Source organism: Anopheles stephensi, chromosome 2 (genome assembly GCF_013141755.1).
Source record: "Anopheles stephensi strain Indian chromosome 2, UCI_ANSTEP_V1.0, whole genome shotgun sequence".
NCBI classification, from domain to species: domain Eukaryota; kingdom Metazoa; phylum Arthropoda; class Insecta; order Diptera; family Culicidae; genus Anopheles; species Anopheles stephensi.
The window spans coordinates 84544905-84566479 of NC_050202.1; the positions used below are offsets into that span (position 1 = coordinate 84544905).

Below are 21575 nucleotides of genomic sequence, written 5' to 3' on the forward strand. Positions count from 1 at the left end.
CCTCTCTACCGTACTGACTACTCTATTTTACCAGTCCTAACCGAGAACGTTATTTCGCTATCAAAAGCTTCTTAAATCCATTCATTCTGTCATCAATCAGTGTGTTTTTGTGATTGGCTGTATCGATTTCTGTACTCCATTTCATCATCATCAGCCGTAATTGTAATTCATGAATCACAAACAGCACTCCGAAAAAAAGGAACGGTTGTAACACACGGCTGTTCGGTGCCGGCATCATGCAGAGCTCTAAAGTGGTTCAATAAAATGTAAAGCACTAATTAGCATACAAATGAACATTGCTGTCGTGCAAACTTCGTAAACAAGTCAATGCGTGTTGCCTTACCGAAAAGCAACAGTAGAAAGAGAGAAAGGGAGAGAGGGAGGAAGGGAGGAAGAAAAAACGACAATTGAGCTTATCCGTGATTGAGCTTCGATACGATTGCAGTTGGATGGAATTGATCAAGCGGGATTGCAACAGCAAAATGCGCATAACCTGTTGGTAGTTTCAACCTTGCAACCCAATGTTCGTAGCCATAACTTACAATACACTCGCGCTCTCTCTCTCTCTCTCTCTCACTCGAACCTGAGTGAGCTGGTTGTGTTGCATTCCCTGCCGTTCGAAGGGTGTTCGTGATTCAAGATAAAACTGCACTTACGACGCTTCAATATGAAGTTTAACCATTTTACATACATTGAATTTTCAAACACGAATGCGCGAAGCACGCAAGATGTACCAGCGTGAAGCGTCGTACTGCAGTGGACGAAACGAGCAGCACATTTTATGCACCACTTACAGTTTCACCATGGAAATGGATCCGATTTCGAGGGAAGAAAAGTTTTCTCATTCGCTGTTCCCATTTTTATTCTGTCCTGTCTTTTCGTTTTCATAAAATGTGGTGGATTGCAAGCTCAGTTCTGTACTCACCCAGCCACCCGGACAGCGAGCAGTGTAGTGTTGGTGGCAAGCTGTAAGCTATTGTGTAGCCGTCAGTATGCATGGATTAACTTTCCATTTGAAAGCGGAGGAGATTTCAAAAAAAAAATCCATCCCTTTTCCGTCTTACCGGTGCAGTCACAGAAATTGCTTGTGTAAGCAATTACAAGAAAATGGGTCACAGCAACGAAGTGAATCGAGTGAAAGTGAAGTATCAAAAAGGGCGATGAATCAGTTTTGTCTTTAACAGGATAGCATTTTATGCGTGCATAATTTTATGTAAAAATCCTTTTTCATGTATTTTCAATGCACCGTCGCATAAAATTTAAATCATAAACGCATTAAAACAAACCCTTCCCCACAGAGCGCCGAGCGCGAACTTCCGGGAGCCCGAACCCGGCGGCAATACTGATACCTTTTCACGGTCGAAAAGTAGCCCCGGGAGAGATGATAAATTATTAACATGCTACCTTAAATTGCTTACCTTTCGGTGCACGGCACGACTTAAGAAGGTACCGGCAAAGGAAAGGGAATAAGCGACCGTGGCCCTCACCGTGGCCTTCTTAACCCGAGTCCGAGGGATTGAGCGCCTTTGACAGTTCTGCTTATTTCTCATTTCCAACGCAAATTCAGCTGAAGAACCCTCGGCAATAACAACGTTATGCTTTCCCGCTGCTTAACGTCATCGAGAGAGAGAGAGAGAGAGAGAGAGAGAGAGAGAGAGAGAGAGAGTGAGGGAGAAAAGCAGAAGAAGCTCGTGGCTTTAAAGCGGCTGAACGGGCAAAAGATTAAGAACAACCCATTGCATGATGGGAAGAGCGACGACGACAGCTTTCCCATCCTTTGAAAAAAAGGGCAGCAAAAATCGCATGTAACTCATGAAGGAAACCATTACGCATTGAGGCAAGAATTCAACCCCCGTAAAGCATGTTTGAAAAACCCACCCGCCTTAATTTTCCGCAAACGCAAAACTCAACGAACATTCCCACATAATCACACACAGGTGTTCATCGCGTGCCATACATCACGGTAACATTGCCATAACTATGGTCATTTGTTTTTTGTGCGTTTTTCCACCCAGCCTCTGATGCAAAAATTCGAAAACAAACGTCTTGCTTTTTTTACTTGATTTCTCGGCTTGTACTTGACCGACCGTGGACGTAGGCGGGAAGTTTGGTGTTAAAAATTAATATGAACATAATTCGCCATTTTGTTATTTGGCCGGTGCAGTTGAGCGAAGTGTAAGATTAAATTTAATGCGTTTGCGTTGTCATTATGCCGGCTCGAAACCGAGGGTCCAACTGCTTGGAGCTAGGGGGGGTTTTCGCTTTACGCTCGAATAAACATTAAGGAGAATTAATTGTGTGAAACGTTGATCTCCGGGCACAATGTCGGGGCCTGTCTGAGCGACAAATGATATCTAATGGGGGTTTGTACGCGGTTTTTTTGTTTGTACTGTGCGATGAAAAGTCGATGTAACGTAATGAATGGAAATCGGTGTTTGCAAAGTTTCTCCTTTTAAAAAATTTGATTTGGCTGGGAATGGCGAACGGGTTTGCTCTTGTGTAAAAAAAAATAGAGGAAGGATAAAAACCATCAAATTGTTTGGAACTTCTGTCTAGACTGTTTTTTTTTTCAATTTAAAATAGAACAGAGCATTTGTTGATATGGACTTTGAGAAAAATGTTCATAAGATAAGTTATTGCAGTGACAGTGCTTCTAAACGTCTCCTGGAATGTTCACAGTATGAGGAGTTCTATTCTATTCACAATTTTCGTAGAATAAAAATTTTCTTGGAAACTACCTTTAGGATCTTTTATCTAATTCTTGAGAGTTTTTTTTTGAAGTGCTAGTTGAGAGCATCTATTGAACTGCCTAGCGATCTGACATCGACAGTGGCTGTATCGTTCAGCAATCGATCAGGCACACCGATTCAAATAAACCATAGCTTCCGATCTGAAGTAATCTTCCCCCTAGTCTTATTAAGCTGCTCACTAATGCCATTCTGGTTAAATTGATCTTTGGATTTCACTTCCCTAAGACGACCTTAGGCTACTGGACTTTGATGCTTAAGAATCGAACTTGGTTGTTAGAGTGTAACACCCCGAATTTCTATTCCAATTTCTATTTTATTTAAGAAACTCGAAGGACTTCCAACTGTCATTGCATGGGATGCTGAACATGGCTAGAGTAAACAAATTCCAGATATTCACTCTGCAGTACAAGAATTCTGATAATGCTGTATATTGAGAGAAGCTTTTTGTTTGCTACGGATCATGCCCCTAAAACTATTTGCGTTAATGCTATATGCTGTTTACACTCCTGAAAACGCTATCGTCTGACTTTATTCTTTCGATTGGTCTGCGCAAGAGCTTTGCCGTCTGATTGCTGTGTGAGACATTTCAAAATTGTGGCTAGGACCATGCTGGATCAACTACCCCGTTTTGGAATAAAATACTCCATAAGTCTGTTAGATACTATTACAATATGAGCTAGGAAAGGTGGCCAATGGGGTTACAAAACAAATAAGACGAAGTTTTGAATACCTCGAAAGGTCATGATGCATGATCTTTCGGTGGCTCTAGCGTTCCGTAACTAAACAGCAACTAATCCCAGCAACTTAATCCCTAACACACACACATCCATAATAGGAGGGGGATTAGTCCATCAAACCGGAAGGAAAATCTTCTGCCGACTAATCCATTCATACACCATAAATCCTTACCAGCTCACCGAGCGCACAGTGTCTAATTAATCAAGTCAAACGGCAAAACCGACCCTCGCTCGTCTGCCAGTGAGACGAGAAATAAACAAATCGAATGAATGAAAAAAGAACATAATTAAAGGTAAGCCATCAAAGGTGAAGAAGCGATCAATCTAATTTGCTTGCCGTGGCGTTGCCTCATAAATCAATCATCGGTATGTGTGTGTGGGTCGGGGTTCAGTTGCGATCGAGTGTGGCGTTGACATTACGCCGTGCTGCGCATTTCACATAAATTCATACGATATGTATATGTGTAAACCAGCTTTCAACCGGTCGACCCGTCGTGTGGGTATGTGTGTTGGTGCGAGTGTGTTTTTTTGTACTAATTTTGTTTCGCTCCAACGAAAGTGCTCATTTCACGAGTGTGTTAGCATGGCGGCCCGTGTATCGATTCCAACGAACCGGAAACCGAAGCTTCCGATGCCCGGAAGACGCCAAAGATCGATCGATGGAATGCCGTTTTGGCACCGGTTTGGGATGGTAAATTCGGGCGTGCAGTTGGGTTGGTGGGAGCAGGGAAAACCCTCGTTTTCCTTCCTGTTCACACTCGCATCGGGACGAGTGATTGGTATCAATCGTGGAAAATTGTATGGCAGCTAGTATGACGGAAGGTTCACCGCCACTCACCGGAGAAATGTGCCGAGTGTCGTCCGGTGGGAGGTGTTAGTGGTTGGGGAAGGTGGCTGTAATTGATTCGATTTGTTTTGGGTTATGTTTTCACTCGCTCGGTTTTGTTCCTGCCGACAGCGGTGTGCTGTAAGCGAGAAGCTGACCATGTACGGTGTAAAAGGGAACGATTATTAAATTGTGTGGTTAGTTATTACGCTGTAAGACCATAATGATTTTGGTTTTACAGTTTTCCTGGGCTCATTGCGGAAGGAATATATTAAATTTGGGAGTTGGAAAGTAAATAAAGAAAAAAGAGTTGAATTTTTTTGACTAACATCGCATTTTCTTGTCTAATTTCAGGTATGATTAAAATTAAACCTATTCCTAGCGTGCCTTTCGCGCGTAAGTCAAGTAAGTGAAGATGAGATGAGATTGACTTCCCAATCAATACGCTAAAATAAACATAACCTACTGCCTAGTAATACTATTAACTCCACAAATAACTTTCACACTTGTGCCGGCGAAATCATTTGACTGCAGCCATAAATTACGTCAATGGCAGTTCGTTAGAGCTCCGATTGAGTCGAGAAATTCAAATCTTGTCACATCTTGTGCTCTCGAACATGAGCTTCAAGCTCTTGGAATGGTGTGCAAAAATAATGTTTAATTTGTCACGCTCAATTTTAGACACGTCACGTTTATATATAGCAAAATTCTATTTGCCTACATTTTCCACCTAATCCTATCGCCCCAAATAAGTTAGAATCCTTCTCAACGTCAACCTCCAGGGGGATGGGTTTGCCTACGGACGTTGACCATACCCAGCCAAGAAGCGTCCGAGAGAGAGAGAGACCTTTATTCTGTCTGAGTGACTTTAAAGATGCTTCCTGCTAGAACAAACTGCAACCGAACTGCTTGTTTTTTCTTCGTTCGGGAGTTAAGTTTTCTCACTCCCATCGCCACCTCAATATGGCCCGAGTGAGCAGTTTTTCGTAAATTGGTTGTGAAAACGGTTAAATTAGATTTCCCGTGACGATGGACTGAACGGGGGGGAGTCTAGGCGAGAGTAGTGCGGCTGGGCCATCACATCAGTTCTATGGGTCAGCCATTGTTTGTTCTATTGATTCCGGGGACTTTCCGAGGATTCTTCGCGGCAACCGAGAAAACCGAGAGGGTATTGTCGGGAGACTTTCAAACAGTCGAGCTTGGGTTACCTTTTACCCAAAATCCTCCGATTTGGAAGCACTAATGGAAAATACCTTCGAATGCCGGTAGAGGGTTTGATTTATGTTGCGGCCGAACCCCATTCCATCCGTAGGTACGTACGTGACAGCGCGTCAACACGATGACGGAACCACGGGCACTGAACTCACACGAAGAGAAACAATTAAAGTAGCGAAACTAGCAATGCGAGAGAGAGAGCCCGCTTGACGAAGGGCCCGGCCCTGACACTGGGTGGGAAAAATCGAACATTTTTGGATGTCCGGACACCGTAAAAAGGCAAACACTAATGCCGGGAGGATTTCTTCGGAAGCCAAGCGGCTTACGATGATGGCACTGGTAGCACAAGGCGCAACACGAAGGCAAAGAAGGTAAAGCTCAAGGATTCCACTTTGCTCCTTCAGTCGCTAGCTGATGCTTTTCCCAAGTATTTCGCTTCCCGTGCGAGGGTTTTATTTGATCAGCGCGTTACCCTAGTCCAATATACCATATATCAACAAGTACCGGAGCTCGTTTGCTCAGGTGATACAGCTGGAGAAGCACAGTAAGCTTCATCCCGAGCTGATACTCTATTGTGATGAAACGCACATATCATCGAACACATCCTTGGAAGTTGGAATTCTTCCTTGTGATCTCTGTAATTCTGCTGCCGATAGAAAGCATTCCATCGGCAGGCTCGCATTCAATTTCAACAGGTTCGTCATTTTTGCCAGTGGTTCCCACGTTTAAAGCAAATCAAGCCCCTGGCCTCGCAAGCTGCCGGTCCAAAGTAATTAAGATAATTTCCCCTTAATTTGTGTGTGCGCGTGTGTTTGAGTACGCAGAGTCAGGCAGTCGAGATGAAGGTGGCATGAAAGTGATTAGCAAAGTGGTTCTTGAGCAGTTTGTTAACTTTTTGATTTGCATGATTTATGACGAAAGCGACGTCGGCCGAGCCTTTTGCTTTTTGTTTGACATGCTCGAGTGGACTTGGCCGAAGTTGCGCGAGAGTTGGTGTGACCGTTTGAAAACCGGTGCTTACCGGAGCGGACGCAGATGAATGTTTGATAAGTAATTATCACAACTGAGCAATCATTTTGGAGCATTCCTAGAAGTTAACCGATTTGGATTAGAAAGTTTAATTTTGAAGGTGGAACTGAAGCATTCGTTTTTGGGACGGGAAAAGACATTCGATCGGTGAGGTGACAGTGATGATTGTTTGGCATTTGGCATTTGGAAGGAAAGGGCTCACTGTCAATCATTGTTAGACACTATTGGAACTCAATGTTCCGAACAAATAGGTTAGAAAATGGCGAATTCTACTCCGAAACGGTCCGATAGTTTGTGAGCTACCTTGCTGAGTTGTGGAATTCTGGCAGCGAGCCAACGGTCCAGAAATGCAGATTACTCTTAATGGACAGTCCAACACCAATGTCCCTGTGTCAATTGAATTCGAATCTTGGTTGGGAAATTCCGCATAAAAAGAAGGGGCTAAAACACACACACACACACACACATAACGACAGCAACACACGCTGGTGACACTCACAGCGACGGATGTCATGGCGCGGTGTCGATGTCGCCGACATTGACATGAGCTGCACGGCTCCCAATAATCCCGTGCACTCGACGGATGGATGCTGCTGCCCGTTGTTGTCGCTACGGCTTAAAGTCATCCCTTCTGCCGGCTCACGGGATGGGATAATGGATCCAGCTCAAAAGCGAGCGAACGAGAGAGGGATAGAGAGAGAGAAAGCGAGAGAGCACCAAACGTCATGCTAAGGATAGCGCGCATCCAAGCGGCAAAGAAAGGAAAATGAACAAAAAATAAATAAACAACAAAACCTGTGGCATGGCGGTGGCCGGTAGCAACAGCAACAAGCACAACAATAATAATAACAACATCGCCGACAGGGGCCAGGGTCGTATATGGTTGTGGTGCGATAAAAATATGCTTTCGAATTGGCGGCGCTCGTGACGGTCGCCGTGCCGTCTGCCTCTGGCAAAGTGGATGGGGCCGTTTTGGGGGGGGGGGGGGGGGGAAGAAAGCGATGGAAAAGTGGAGAGGGTTTAAGCGCGAAGATTCGCCCAAAGGGATGTAACCGTCCCGGGGAAAAGGTGGGGTGGGTAGTAGTGAAAAATGGGCTAGGGTGAACAAGGAAAAGCGAGACGGCGAGACGGCAGATCAGAATGAGAATGAAGCAGGAAGAAACAACAACATGCAGCGTAATGAACCGTTTTAGGTGGAACGAAACGTTACCGGCGAAGGATCGGTGTTTGTGCGTTTTTAGAACAATATTTGTCCAAATGTTTTATTCATGTGAGACGTCGTGTTTAGACAACTTTGTTTTTCATAGATGTTCGTGTTTTTGTGTGTCGCAGTTTTATTGCTGTATATTTTTACACAACTTTGTTTGACAATTCTGTTATCTATTCTTTTTTCTTCTTTTTTATTATTTGTCGTTTCTTTGATGTCGATTCTTCAATAATGATTTTAACTCGGTTCTTAGAAGTGCTTTGCTGATGTTGTGTTTTCATTATCCTTGATAATGTTTATCATACTTTAATTTGACTTTAAAATAATATTTAAGACAATACTTTTAATTTCCCAGAGTTTTTAAAAATTCTATGCCTTCATGAAGCATGATACTTTTTCATTGTCTTTGTCTTTATTTTACTTGCTATTTCATAAGTTTTATAGTAATTTTACGATTTATAATAAATATATTTTATTTAAAAATTTTAACGTTGTTTTGCTGCTGTAGGTGCCTTATGGCCAACATGGATTGGACTGCAGTTTTTTTTAAAGATTTTATATACTTTTTATATTACTTTTACTCAATTTTCTTCCTTTTTCTTTTACGTATTGCTATGATTATTTTTATGTTTTTTTTTTGGTTTAAATAATTTTTAATTTGGTTTTGATTCTTTTTATAAATTTTAGCTCAAAGCTTATTGTACCAGTTTTATTGTTATGATTATTTTGTCGGATTTTGAAATTTTGAAATATTAAATGATTCCTATGCGCATTATTTTTTTTATTCATATTGAACGGACAGGCATTTGTGATGAAAGGCACTGTAATGATTTTTTTAAAAAACTTTTAAACTGTATAAAAAATGGCTGCAATCTCCTTTTGCCACAAAAATGCAGCCTGACACCGAAAAAACGGACGATGTAACGTTGACATTCCATTACACATAATTGATTCCATAATATTCGCTTCATCCCTCTGTGTTTTTTTTTCGTCCCCAATTTTATCTGGTTTCGGTAGCAGTTGAGTCGGTGTGTGTATGTGTGTGTGCTTTATCTCGAACCACCAAACATAGTTTTATCCCGCTTGTTCCGAGTGGTTCATCCCTTAAAACAGTTGGGCTAACAGGTAGCAACCGGATTGCCTTTCTACCTCACAAATGAGCTCAATTACCGGAAGTTAAACAAACCATCATTGTCTGCGGGAATGCGTCCATGTCCAGGAAGCTTCGATCGTAAAGTGTTTCGCTAGTGTGTGTGTGAGGGACGACCAAATCACGGCTCGATTCACCCACTACCAGGAAGTGAAGAAGGAAACGAGAAACAAATAAAAATCCCCATTCTCACCCCGTTTGTACACACCCACAGTCACACACACACACAGAAACGCTCACATAAAATGGCAACAGGCAAGAAATGCTCATTCCAATGGATTTGCTCCCCCATACATACACACAAACACACACACGCGGCACAGTACGAGTAGTAGGAAGGAAAGAGACAGGGAAGGACACATTGTCGCCACATTCGGGCAAAAGGATAATATGGGCAAACGAGAGCTGGCTGGCTGGTTAGTGATCCGTTCCTCCCCGGTGTCTTTTTTTTTTGGCTCAACGATCGCGCTTTGAACAATCTCAACGTACGTGTTTGCAATAGTGTGAGTGTACGAGATTCGAAAGCAACAGGAAAATCGGTTCGAAAAAGGAAAAACAGGACAAACATAGTACAGGAACCACCGTCTCCACCATCGCCAGGCAGCAAATCCCTCGCGTGGAAATGATGGAGATAGATCAAGCCTCGAGAGCAGTCGTACCGACCGTGGGCAGACCGGGTAGACCGTGGTCGCGGTTCCGTGGTCAAAGACAACTGCCATCACTGCTCGGTACTGGTGAGCCAGCGCCGTCATCATCGTCGTCGTCGTTGGGCCACAGTCGGTTGCAGTCGATGCTGCTGGTAGGACCGTGGGAGTTTTCTTTGCCGCGGAGATATTTAGCGAAAGGATTACCCCAGTCTCAATCCGTCGGACCGTGGTTGCGTTTGTGTTGAACCTCAAGGGAAAAAGGTAGACTGGTGGACGATAGTGTTCGTAGAATCGCGGGTTTAGAATTACAGAAATCAGACGAAACGAGTCGTTGGGCAGTGAAATATGCAGTCGAGTGAAGGGATGCCATTTGCACGTAAACGTGAACGCCTAAGTGATGAAACGATCCGAAAGGAGCGTCGAGTGGATTAAAAAGTGTCTTTAACGGAACGACGGAATCGTTTGCTGTTTCATCTTCGTGGAGCCATTTTCCTTAAGCGTCAAACTTTCGGTTCGCCGTTTTGAGTGATTGTAACGATGATCCACACTCGAATGTCTCCGGACGCATTCCAACCTCCCAACTATGGCGTAATCCTATTTGCATACTTATTCAACCAAAGCCGCCGAATTACCGGTTATACCCGATTTATGACTTTTCCGATCGATTTTCGCTCACCGCCACCGCCGCCGCCGTCCAAAATCCAGTGAAACATCTCAATTTAAGTTGTCCTTACCATCTTCCCCATCAGCGCCATCATCACCATCAGCGTCGTCATCGTTCGGGTGAACTGATGTTTCCCGGCCCATTTCCAAGAACTGTTGGTACATTTCCCGGTGCAAACAAAAGGGCAAGAAACACCCTGGGAAAGCGCTTCACAATCAGCAGCAGCATAAGACAAACTAGTTTTCCGCTTCGCATGTCAACTGCACGCCCACGGTTCATTAAAGTTCACGGAAAACCCATCAAGATGCTATTTACACACGTTTCTCCCTTTGCCTCCCATTTGCCTCAGCCCTTTCTTACCTTCACACACACACACGCTCTAGCCCTGCCTGTCGGACAATCGTCAGTATCGTGTCAAACACACGGTTTTCCAATCCGTTTCCGCGTGTGTGTGTGTGTGTTTGTAGGGCTTTTTTTCTCTCTCTCTCCCATCTTCCTACCACGCAAAGGAGCAATTAATGGAAATTCGCCCGCTGAAAGCCGTGTGCACTTAATGTGCCGTGTGAGTGCGCTTTGGAAGAGGATTAGCATTTTTCGCTTTTCCTTCCCGGCCCGTGCTCGTAAAAATTGTGTGCATTCGAAATGGCACGTACGGTGTCGAACGAGTGCGTCGTCTTTCCTGGGAAAAAAAGGAAAAGAAAATCGATTGCTATTCGTGGAAAGTCACTTGAGCGGTATTGGTATTGTTTAAATTTCCTCTCGGTAAAGCACACTCTCAGCGACGATGAGTGCGAGTACCAAGGGGGGATGGGTTTTATTCACACTCGTCCGCTTTCCACCGACGCCACTGCCGTCGTGTAAACCCAATAAATCTTAAGCCACCAAGCGGGATGAGTGCTTTAGTAAGGAGGGAAAAGTGTAAAAAAGTAATACTTAAACTTCATCACTGGAAGATGATTGGTCCAACTGCTCGGCTCGGAACCGGAGAACAATGCAGCCACATTAAAGCGACAATCGATAGGTCTGCTGCCTTCGTCGTCGCTTTCAGCTGGTAGCGGCCGATGCTGTGTCGCTGCTGCCACATAAAACATCGCCAATAAACGAGTTAACAATAAGCCACAGTGCCGCACGTTGATCGATCGCGCCCGCTGCACTGATACAGCGTTCCGGGCTATGGTGGTATTCGATCGTTCCGGGAGCGTTTGTCGTTCGACAGTATAGCAATGAGATTGATCACATGTGAAGGGAATTGGTACGCTTGCTCGTTACAGCAATATATCATCATGTTTTCATGTTTGATGTATTAAATTATGGAGATTGAAAAATTCATAATTGTTACAAATATTACTTAGGAACTTACTTTGTTTCGTTCATATTCCATTATCATATCAAAATTAAAATTAACTCTAAGAAGATTAGAAATGATTGAGTTCGAACCAGTGTATCCATCCATCTAATATTGTTGTAATTCACTTGAGTGCAGTTACCATTTACTCCAACCAATGAACCACTTGAGATGTCTTCGTATTGCCTACATTTTGGCGTGAAAATAAATCGAATTTTCGGTTACCTAAAAGTAAAAATTGAAATAAAAATTATCCAAGAAAAAATGTTATTCTCATTCCTAGAACAATATTTGGCCTTAGCAATTAATTAACAAAAAATAATATTGACAGTCAGAAACAGCAAAATTGATAATCAAACTGTGAGAATGAATAATATAAATGTTAGGAATAAGCAAGCGAAAAATAATAATTTATTTTTACTTTAAGTTATACAAAATTGGATGAACAAAACACAATAAAAAATGAACTCGAAAGAATCTTACAATCATCAAATCAATAAGGAAGCAGTATGAACCCCTATTCGAATGAGAGACATAAACAATTCACCAGTAGCTATAAGAGCGATTTCCCTACTTCAAAATCCTCTTATCTACCTAACAATACTCTCGCGGAAAATAAGTTCATAGCAAACGGGAACTGGTAACCATGTTAACGTGTAAAAGCATTAAAAAAGACAACGCATTTGAACTGAAAATGAACACACCGAAACTCGGTTGACTATCGCGTCGAACGCTTCCGGAACGATCGAATCCAGCAATGGCGCCGATTGTGTGCCTGTGAGAATAAACGATGCTCATCAAAAAAAGGGATGAAGGCATAATGAAAATCTTAATCGAAGCAATCCACGGGGATATGCACATCCGATGGTGGTGGTTGCTCATATCACGTCCAAGTTGTTCAGCAAGACACCAAATCCCAGCGTTTCATACCAGCAGCCGTGGTTGATGGATCGGCAAACTTGTTCATTATCGGAAGCTCGCGGAAGCGCACATCAGTGTATAGAGTGTGTGGGTGTGTGTGTGTGATTGTGTGTGCTCAGTACTCGGTTATTTACAGCTCTGCACGCTGGTGAGCGTCAGACGTTGCTACTTTTCCAGGAAGGTATCCAGCTAGCTTTCATCATCCCGAGAAGCCGAGTGGCCGTGTTGGTTGGTTTTCTTCGACAAGACGAACAAACCGTTTTTTTCCCCGCTTTCCGTGAGTGAATCAATATTATCACCGACACCGAGAGTGCATCGATTATAATCGCACTGGAGAACACACACCCGTGCCCGTGGTTCGGTTTTATGTGTCGCCCTGTTCGAGCGAGGTCTGTGTGATGGCTCGTTCGGTGAAATCGGTCAAACCGGGCCTACTGCTCGAACCGGCCACCCTGCAAACGAGCTCCGTATCTGCCGGCAGTTCACCATCCGGACGTCGTAAAAGTGTGGCCCTACGAACCGGAAGCTTCGACGAGCAGCAACTGCTGCGGGCTGAGTTGGCGTCGCGCGGTGGTGCTTCCTCGACGCCGAACACCGCTCCCCATGCATCGCCAAAGTTCTTCCGAACGCAAAGCTTCGGTGATCGGTTGCTCGCGTCACCAAAGTTTGTGAAGTCGAAAAAAATGTTCCATTCCATCGGACAAAAGTCGTCCTCGTCGACGGTGCTATTTTTCCCGCCCGAATCTTCATCGCCTGCTGCGAAAACGAGCGGGACTAGCTTTGGATCACGTCGCAAGCATCCGGTGGAGGGATCGGTTCGTGCACAGGAACCTGCAACATCTGAACAATCGACCCCGGAGCGTGATCCACTCGGTGCGTACCGGGAGGAACTTCGGCAACTTCGCCAACTCCAGAAGGAACGCTTTCGGTCACGGAGCAGCAGCATTTCCATCGAGCGGTGGAATGAAAGTGCCACCGGACAGAGGTGAGACGGGAGGGACGGGAGGTAGTTGGAAATGTAAAATTAATGGTTTGATCCCGAACCGTCGTCCAGGTCGAGCAGGTGTGTGGCGCATCGATTTGTGATTGCCGGTTAGGCCGATCCGAATTTATTGCATACCATTAGTCACGGCAGCTCAATTGAGTTTTTACCAAACGCTAGGTCTAGTTTGTTGCGGCCGATCACAGGAGGTGCGTGATATGACACAAATGCAGAAACGTGCGTCCACCAGCCCCGTTCTCCCCCTCCCCCCATGATACGCATAGTTTACAAAATTGTTGGAGTCCGAACGCAAACAAAAAAACGGTGTCTCATCATTCCCGCCAAGCTGGACAACCAGCTCCAGCTGGTGATGGTGGTGTTGGAATGATGTAGTGCCGTTCAAAATACTAGATTGATAAATGGGATTCCTTTTCGATGGACGTTTGCTAGCGGGTCGTAGACGGAGAGTGAAAGAGACCGAGAAGAGAGCTCCATGCACGTCTCCATTACGTGCGAGGATGGCAGTAAAACGATCGTGCACGGGAATCCGTTAATCATCGCGGCTGATAAATGGGACAGAAGATTTGTGTGATTTGCGGATCGTCTAGCTGTTTTTGGGGGCCTTCTGGGTTTTTTTCGTCTCTCTCTCACTCTCAAACGCACCATTCATTTTTACCAACTACGAGCCTGTTCACAAATTTGAGCTATTGCGGCACGTGGCCTGATGCAACAATGACAGCTGGCTAAAGCGGATGGCTGAAAGCGGGCCTGTCATCGAAAGTGGGACACAATCGGACGAGTGTTGCTAACGATATACGTTGAGTGTCATTAGTGATATATTTTTTTCCTTTGCTCCTCTTGCTCGAGAAATTCACACCTACGGGAGATTGCTCTTTATCGATGAATACTGTTACAAAGGCCTGCAAATATAATTTTATACGGGAATACCAATATTTTCTAAACGTAAACTTTTTAGATTGTCTCTTCAAATGCTGAAGTGTCTAACAAATTCCTACGATATTGATTGACTGTGCAATAGTTGTTTGTCTAGTACCTGCACTAATGAAAGCAAACACTCTGGGCCCCAGTTCCCTGTGTTTTTTTATTATCTCAAAATTCAATAGTTCGCTTGTTTGTCAATCAATTTCCTACACCACTCCAGAGACTAGGATGAGTGCAACAACAACAACAGACAACAAAAAAAGCACCTCCCCCTGTTTGCATATAAGCTGACGGAGATAAATACTGCCAATCTCCCGAACGGCAGGCTTTTTGCCCTGGATCATACCACCCAGAGACATCGAACGAGACTCCCACTGTCCCTGTGTGCCTTTCCACGATAAATCAATTATTGGCGCGACGGAACAATTACTCACGAGCTCGCTTGCCATCACACGTGCCCGGTGCGCAGTAAAGGTAGTGTACCGCCATCACTTTGTTGCTTCGTCGGGATGGGAAAACACACAGCTTCATCGCTGCTGGCCGAGATCCGACTAACGAACGCGCGGATGTTCACGATGTTACGTTTAAACACATTCAATTTGTTGTTTGTCGCGATGACGGCGGAATTGCTCGCTGTAGTCGCTGGTGACAAGGATTATGAGCTAATTTAATCATCAGACTACTGGTGGATCTGGTGGTGAGAGCGCGGATGAGCTTTACACACTCAATTTCAGCTGTGGCGTTGTGTAGTTGCTTGCGAGCAGTGTTTAATCGCTGTTCGGCGAAGTTGAAGTGTTGTTGAGATCCGATCAAAGGGTGCTTTGTAAATGAGTGTTACAAAGATACAGTGTTTTCTAGTCCATACATCACGTGTCGCTATGTTTACAATGAGCGAATTTGATACAGCACAACCTAAAAGAAATATACCTCTTATTGAAAGCCTGGTAAACTAGCGGTTTTCTTTTGTTCTAATCTACTCCGGATCGGCTTCTTTCGTTACCTGTTGGCGATGCAATTTTAATCCTCAAATGAGGGGTTGAAGTCACCTGATGTAGCAAAATATGAAGCACAAAATTCTTATATAGAAATATTGACTATAATACTAACTTCAACCATCTATCCTCTTTTCAATCTAATCCAACCCAACATGCTATTTGAGCTACAATATTTGTTATAATTTATGTTTTAAATTTCTTTCTTTTTTCTATCATTTCAGGTAAGCTGATTATAAAATCTTCTACATGTGATCATCATTTCGTAAGTGTTAGAAAAATTTATCTATTCCTCCATATCCTTGGTACGTGCGCCGAAATGTAGGCAATCCAGTGTAAAACTTATGAAAGGTTCAGTGTAAAATTTAAATTTTGTTTTATTTTGTATTTTCTGTCTGTTTTATTAACCGAATATCGTCTGATCTAAATTTTCTCTTACTAGTTTTGAATTGAAAGAAGGGAAATCTTTTATTATCCTTTAAAACGGCCTTTTGTTTAAAAACTCAAGCGTTGCTGAAATATTTCATTCGCATGTGAAAGATTTCACGCAGTACTAAATGCACTCCATCACACACTTAGAAAAGCTTCGCTTTCTACGAGTGTTTTCCACGAAAATTTTCCCAGCGATAAAAGCTCCCTATCGTTTGAAGCTTTCCAGCCAATCACAACGTTTCAACGGCGATGTTTTAGCGATACGTTTGCTCGTATTTTCCACTTCCAAAAGCACGTGGCACCGTTGTTCGGAAGGGCAAGTTTGTTTACAAACCACTTGCCCCACCACGCATGTGTTGGTGGGAACGCTTTCCAAAGGGCCGGTTTGTTTGTGTGCGTGTGTGTACCGACCGTGCCTTACTATGCCCGAAGCACGGCAAATGATATGAATGAAAAGCGTCCCGTTTCGACCGACACAAAGGACGATGGGGTGGTGCTCGGTTTTATTTTTCTCGCCTCACGCAGACGACTCGGTTCGCATACTAACATCCATGCTCGATGAGCTTTTCCTGTCCCACTTTGGCACATGCCGTTGGAAGATGGCCGAAGATGGAGTTGGCGTTTTGCGGATGGGGGGATTTTATTATTACCTTTTGTTCGCCGATCTGTCGTAGTCGAATCGTCTCGCACTTGTCCTCCTTGCGACGCAATTTACGCCAACCGAACCGCCAAGCCAAGTGGCATCTCTAATCGATGACGTTACACACTCGCCGCTCCGTGACGTGTCTGATGCACGCCTTCCTATCTGGAGCATGGATTTTCCCGTCGGGAAAGAAGCGAAAGAAGAAGCGGAAGCAACAAAAAAGACGGAGGGTCGTAGATTTCGGCAAGCTTGGCGCTAGCTTCGGATACTCATTTCGTGTCAGTTTTCCACGAGCTTTCGGCCGGTATGGTTCGGTGTTTTTGGTGCGGTTCGAGCGCGTAGTTAAACGTTTCGTTTGTCGCCGATTCGGCCAACTCACACACTTGGATATACGTACAAACACACGGTTCGTTCGGTTGCAGTTGTTTTCGAATCGAACGAGGCGGCGGTCGGTTAGCTTTTCTTCACTGGATGGTGTAGATAATCGATGTGTGTAGTGTTGTGGTGTGTTATCCGGTTTTTGATGCATGAAAAATAAATATAGGCAGCATGTGGTTCGTAGGGTTAAGTGTCGGTTTATCAGAGGGAATAATCGAGTGTGTTTGTGAGTGGCCACACCTTCTTCCGGTTGAGTGATCGCTGCTTCAATGGTTCGGAAAGAGAAGTGTTAAAAAATGCATCCACTTAAACCACGCATCGTAAAGTAACCGTAAATTGAATTTATTGCATTCTTCGGGTGAAGGAAAACCCGCAAAATCAAAAATGTCCGAGAGTCGCGAAGAATGTGTTTCTCGTTTTCCTTTTGCATCGGGCTCACAATCATCAGCCTGAACCGGGCGAAGGATCATCATCACGGTCGTGAAGTCAAACTCATGAATGAGATCCCTTTCGTGGCTTTCGATGCAGCAGTCGTTCGGCACCAGGCATCAGCCAGCGAAGAGCTGAATTAATAATCATCGAACAAAAGGCAACATAATTTCGGAAGAATTACGGCACTCCGGCTACGCTGGCCGGATCGTAGGGCCACCGTGTTCGGTGCGGTTTTGGTCTACGCCTTGGGGGTTGCTTCGGGAGCGTTCTGGCCACCCTAAATTGGCTCTATGTAATTGAGTAAATATAATTTATTCACTTCGCAACCATCATTCGCAGAGCACCGGACGGCAGCACAGGCTGGATGCTGAACGGATTTCAATTAACCATCGCATAATTAAATCAGCAGTTGTGTGCTGGCCGAACACAACCAGCCACACGTGGGACTAGGAGCTTATTGGGCGAACGCGAATAAGAATTGTCTAGTGGACTGTAATGTCCCCACTTCTTGAGCGGTGTGTACCATAATTCATGTGCCCCTGCTCGTGCCTTCGTCCGCATGAATAACTCAGCTCAATCGTCTGCTGGTAAAAAAAGAAAATTCATTCACCGGCCAGCACCCTGTTTACGAATGTAATTAATTAACTCTCCGGAACGTTCAATCGGTGCAACTGTTAACCGTTTTGCGGTGACCATCCCAAGTGTGTGATCGGGCATGATTGATTTCCTTTCCTCTGTTTTTTTCTCGCCTTCCCTCCATCTCACCGGCTCTAGAACGGAGCTGTTTGCGAAACGTATAAAATGCCGCAAAGTTTCCACACACCCGAACGCTGTAATTGATGTCAATGGGATGTTGTGCGATGTTGGCCGTGGGTGAAAAACAGTGCGTGTATCGGGGGCGGTTCACAAACATCGGTACATCCCTTGCACGGCACGTTAATAGGAAAGTGTGGTCTCGTGTAGGTTTTCCCATCGGATATAGTTGGAATGGAATGGCGGTGCGTATCGTATGTTGATGAGTGCCGTTTGGAATTCGATTAGCATCCGGTCTAATTGTTCGTGCGATGAGCAAACAATTGTAACAGGAACGCCGTAGGGTGGTTAATGTAACGGGAAAGTAAGGTGATAACGTGACAGTGGCTCATATAACGATTTATTGTCTATAACATAAAATTTTTGCACATGTAACATGAGTCTGAGTAGAAAATAGAAGTTAATTGGGAAGCATAATTAATTGCAGTTTAAAGTTTTTATTACAAGCTACGTTGTTTAACGGACGTGGGCCAGAATGGTACACGCTAAAGAGCGATCCAATTCTTGAACAAAGTTTTCATCAGCGAACATGTTATCGATCTCATTCCGATCACTGTTTTGGAGTTTATTGTAGTGGTTGCTTAAATGTCAGGCCACTTAACGGCCTCTTAGGCTGTACTTTGAGCCCTTTCGAAACTTCTGTGGGTGGTGAATTCTGGATTGTCCTTTAGCAGTTCAAGTGACAAATTTTGTTGCGATTCTACAACAAAATTAATGATTGTCTTTAAGGTCAAAATGTTTTTTTAATGTACAAGATCAGAATAAAATTCAAGTTTATAACATTATGAGCAAAGTGCCGAGGATATATGAACCTGTGATAAACAATCCTTACTTATGGGCCCTTCATCCTATAAGCATATCTATCAACTAATAATGGATTTTTCAGGATATTAGAATACTTTTTGCTATGTATTTCTTCAGAAAGATATGCTTTTTGTAGAATATTTTTTATAAAATTTTACAACATTTTTAGAATCGTTTGGTTAGATGGTCCGAAAGACGGTCCGATTGATATTTTAGCCCCGACTCTGCAATGTAAAGACTGGCACAGCAACAGCCGGTCTAGATCTAAGTTTATAAAAATAAGGAGTTGAAAAGGAGAGAAAAAAGAAGAATAAGAAGTAGGCGAAGAAGAAAAATGTTAATTAAGAAACAAATAAAACAAAATGTCAGCTTTCCTTCAACCATAATAGATAATTCGATACAATATGGAACAACAAAAAAAAACTGATTCAATGGGAGACAGTGAACTCTATTCATAGTTAATTATGAAGCCTTTCCTATAACACACATTCCATTGATAGACGAAAAAAAAAACGTTATTACTACAGCACAGTATCTCAATGGCCTAGCATCAAACAAAGGCATGGAAAAGAAAAATGGAAAACCGCTTGGATTTTTTCCCTTAAGGATCAAAAAACCTTCCACGACTCCTCGATGCGAATCCGACTGTCGACACGGTGGACGTTGGATGATGATCCTCGGAGGAATACTTTCCCAATACACCACCTACGGGTCGCACAATCTCATTACCTCGGCTAAATCAAATATTTTCAACATCAAAAACAAAACCGACACACGCTTACTTTCGTGAAGGAGGTTGAGTCAGTTCGTTGCGCATTGAAGTGCAAACACTAAATTACCCTAAATCAACTCAACCCGCAAGAAGCACGGAGGGTGTGTGTGTGTGTTTTTTCTCTCTCTCTCTCTCTCGATTTCCTCATTTTATTTCCAGTTCTTGCTTTTCTCTATTTCCCTTTCCTCCTGCCAGAGATATTTCCCGATCGCCGGTTGGAAACCTAGCATGTTCGTACCCGACCGTGCCACCGTTTGCGTGGGTATCACGGCCTGCATGTGATGGGTCAAAGTTTTAATTACCTTCGACGGAGCACGCCCGAAAAGATGAATAAAAGCTGCTGCCATTTCGGGTTTTACTGTGCCCAGTGCTTCCACGGGGCTCTTTTTCTGATTTGTTGATTTAGTCGACGTTTTCTCGACATGAATTGAACGCTGTTAGGAGCCCTATTTTAACCCAGTACCGTGATGACTGATCCCACACTAAACACGAAACCTGGGTTTGGTTGGGGATGGTAAAGTTTCACATCCCCCAAAAAACACCATGGTGCCCGGTTTGCAAAAAGCACCCAATAGCGCAAAACTTTTTGCTTCACAAACTTTGGCGATTGGTTTTGTCGCTTCAACTTTTTCCTTTCCTGAGGTGTTTTTTTTTTTTGTTCGGTGTGCGCAATGTACGCAGAGGGTGTTGGGTGATGTTTTGCCGGGCAAACCATCTCGCGCGCTAATGGATGTTTGATCGAGCATATGACGGAAGCGAACAAAAAGGGAGAGGAAAGTGTCACTAGTGAACACTGTGTACCAGCTTTTCCACCAGCGGCAGCACCGACTGCTCGAGTCCAGCAAGCTTGATTGAGGAGTAATCATACCGTTTGAAAGAAGCTCGCTCGGGATGTAAAATCAATTTCGTGCCAGGGCAGGGATTTTCACGCTGTAATGCGCTGTGTCTGTGTGTGTGTGTGTGGACACAACAAGCTTTGTTTGAGTGTGCCAAAATCAGACTCGATTAAATTTCCCAAGCGTGTCTTTTATTTTTGGAATCCATTAGCTTTTTCCTCGGCGCGTTTTCCAACAACAACAACAGCCAGAAACGGCTGTAGGTGATAATTTAGCGCGGAAATGGTTTGTTGTGCTCGCTGACCAACGATTGGTGTTAGCAGTGCTGGGCTCACCACTCAGACATTCATTTATGAATATTAAATTAATCATCATTCATTGTGATCCCCGCGAGCACAGTGCGAGCTTGTTGTTACCAGCACAAAGAGCAGCCCGTACACTGTTCAAAGTGAATCTGTCAAACGATCGATGTTGAAGCTCGTTCCACGTTGGGTTTGCAAGTTGCATGGCAAAAGAAGCACAGCAACTTTTCAACTAACCAACTCCCTGTCACTTTTCCACCCGACAGCATGGAAATCGGCACAAAACCACATTGCATTGGGAAAGTTTTTCTGCCATTCTTCCGCACCGAACACCGGATGTCGAAAGGCAACGATCGACTGGGACATGAAGCCACCGTGAAAACTGCATGGGTACGGCTTTAAAGCATTGGTCACTCAACTGCCGTCTTGGGAAGGGCATTGCTTTCGGTTCTGGTTTTTGTTGTTGTCTCCGTTAGGGCTTGACTCTCTATCCAAGCTTGTGATTTATTTTTAGTGGCTCACACATGAAAGGTCGGTTGGATGTCCATTTCAGCTGTCAAAAAAGCTACGGTTCCGTACCTTAAATACACTGCCCACAAAACTCTTGTTCCCCAAAATGTGTACACGATCTATGTATGGAGTTGTGTTGTTTTTTGTTGTTACTGGGCGAGTTCACATTTGACCCGATCAATATTCAGAAATAACAACGACCAGCACCAGCCCCGAGCAGGAGACTGTATTGTAAACTAAGGCAAC

The 21575-nt window shown here is 44.0% G+C and overlaps 1 protein-coding gene across 10 annotated transcripts in view; it reads left to right on the plus strand.

The window, feature by feature from the left end:
• The window catches only part of LOC118505347 (GTPase-activating Rap/Ran-GAP domain-like protein 3), a 75264-nt gene that overhangs the window by 24881 nt on the left and 28808 nt on the right, over window positions 1–21575 (plus strand). For 3 of the 10 annotated variants that reach the window (XM_036041013.1, XM_036041011.1, XM_036041014.1), the window contains exon 1: window positions 16780–16888. The exons of 5 other annotated variants lie outside the window; for them this stretch is intronic. Coding sequence is in view for 2 of the 5 variants with exons in the window: in XM_036041007.1 (XP_035896900.1) it covers window positions 12890–13476 (587 nt within the window). In the remaining 3 variants the exon portion in view is untranslated. Of the gene's footprint in view, window positions 1–9726; window positions 9823–12353; window positions 13477–16779; window positions 16889–21575 lie in introns of those variants that run through there. 2 more of the 10 variants (XM_036041007.1, XM_036041006.1) reach the window with 2 other exon arrangements.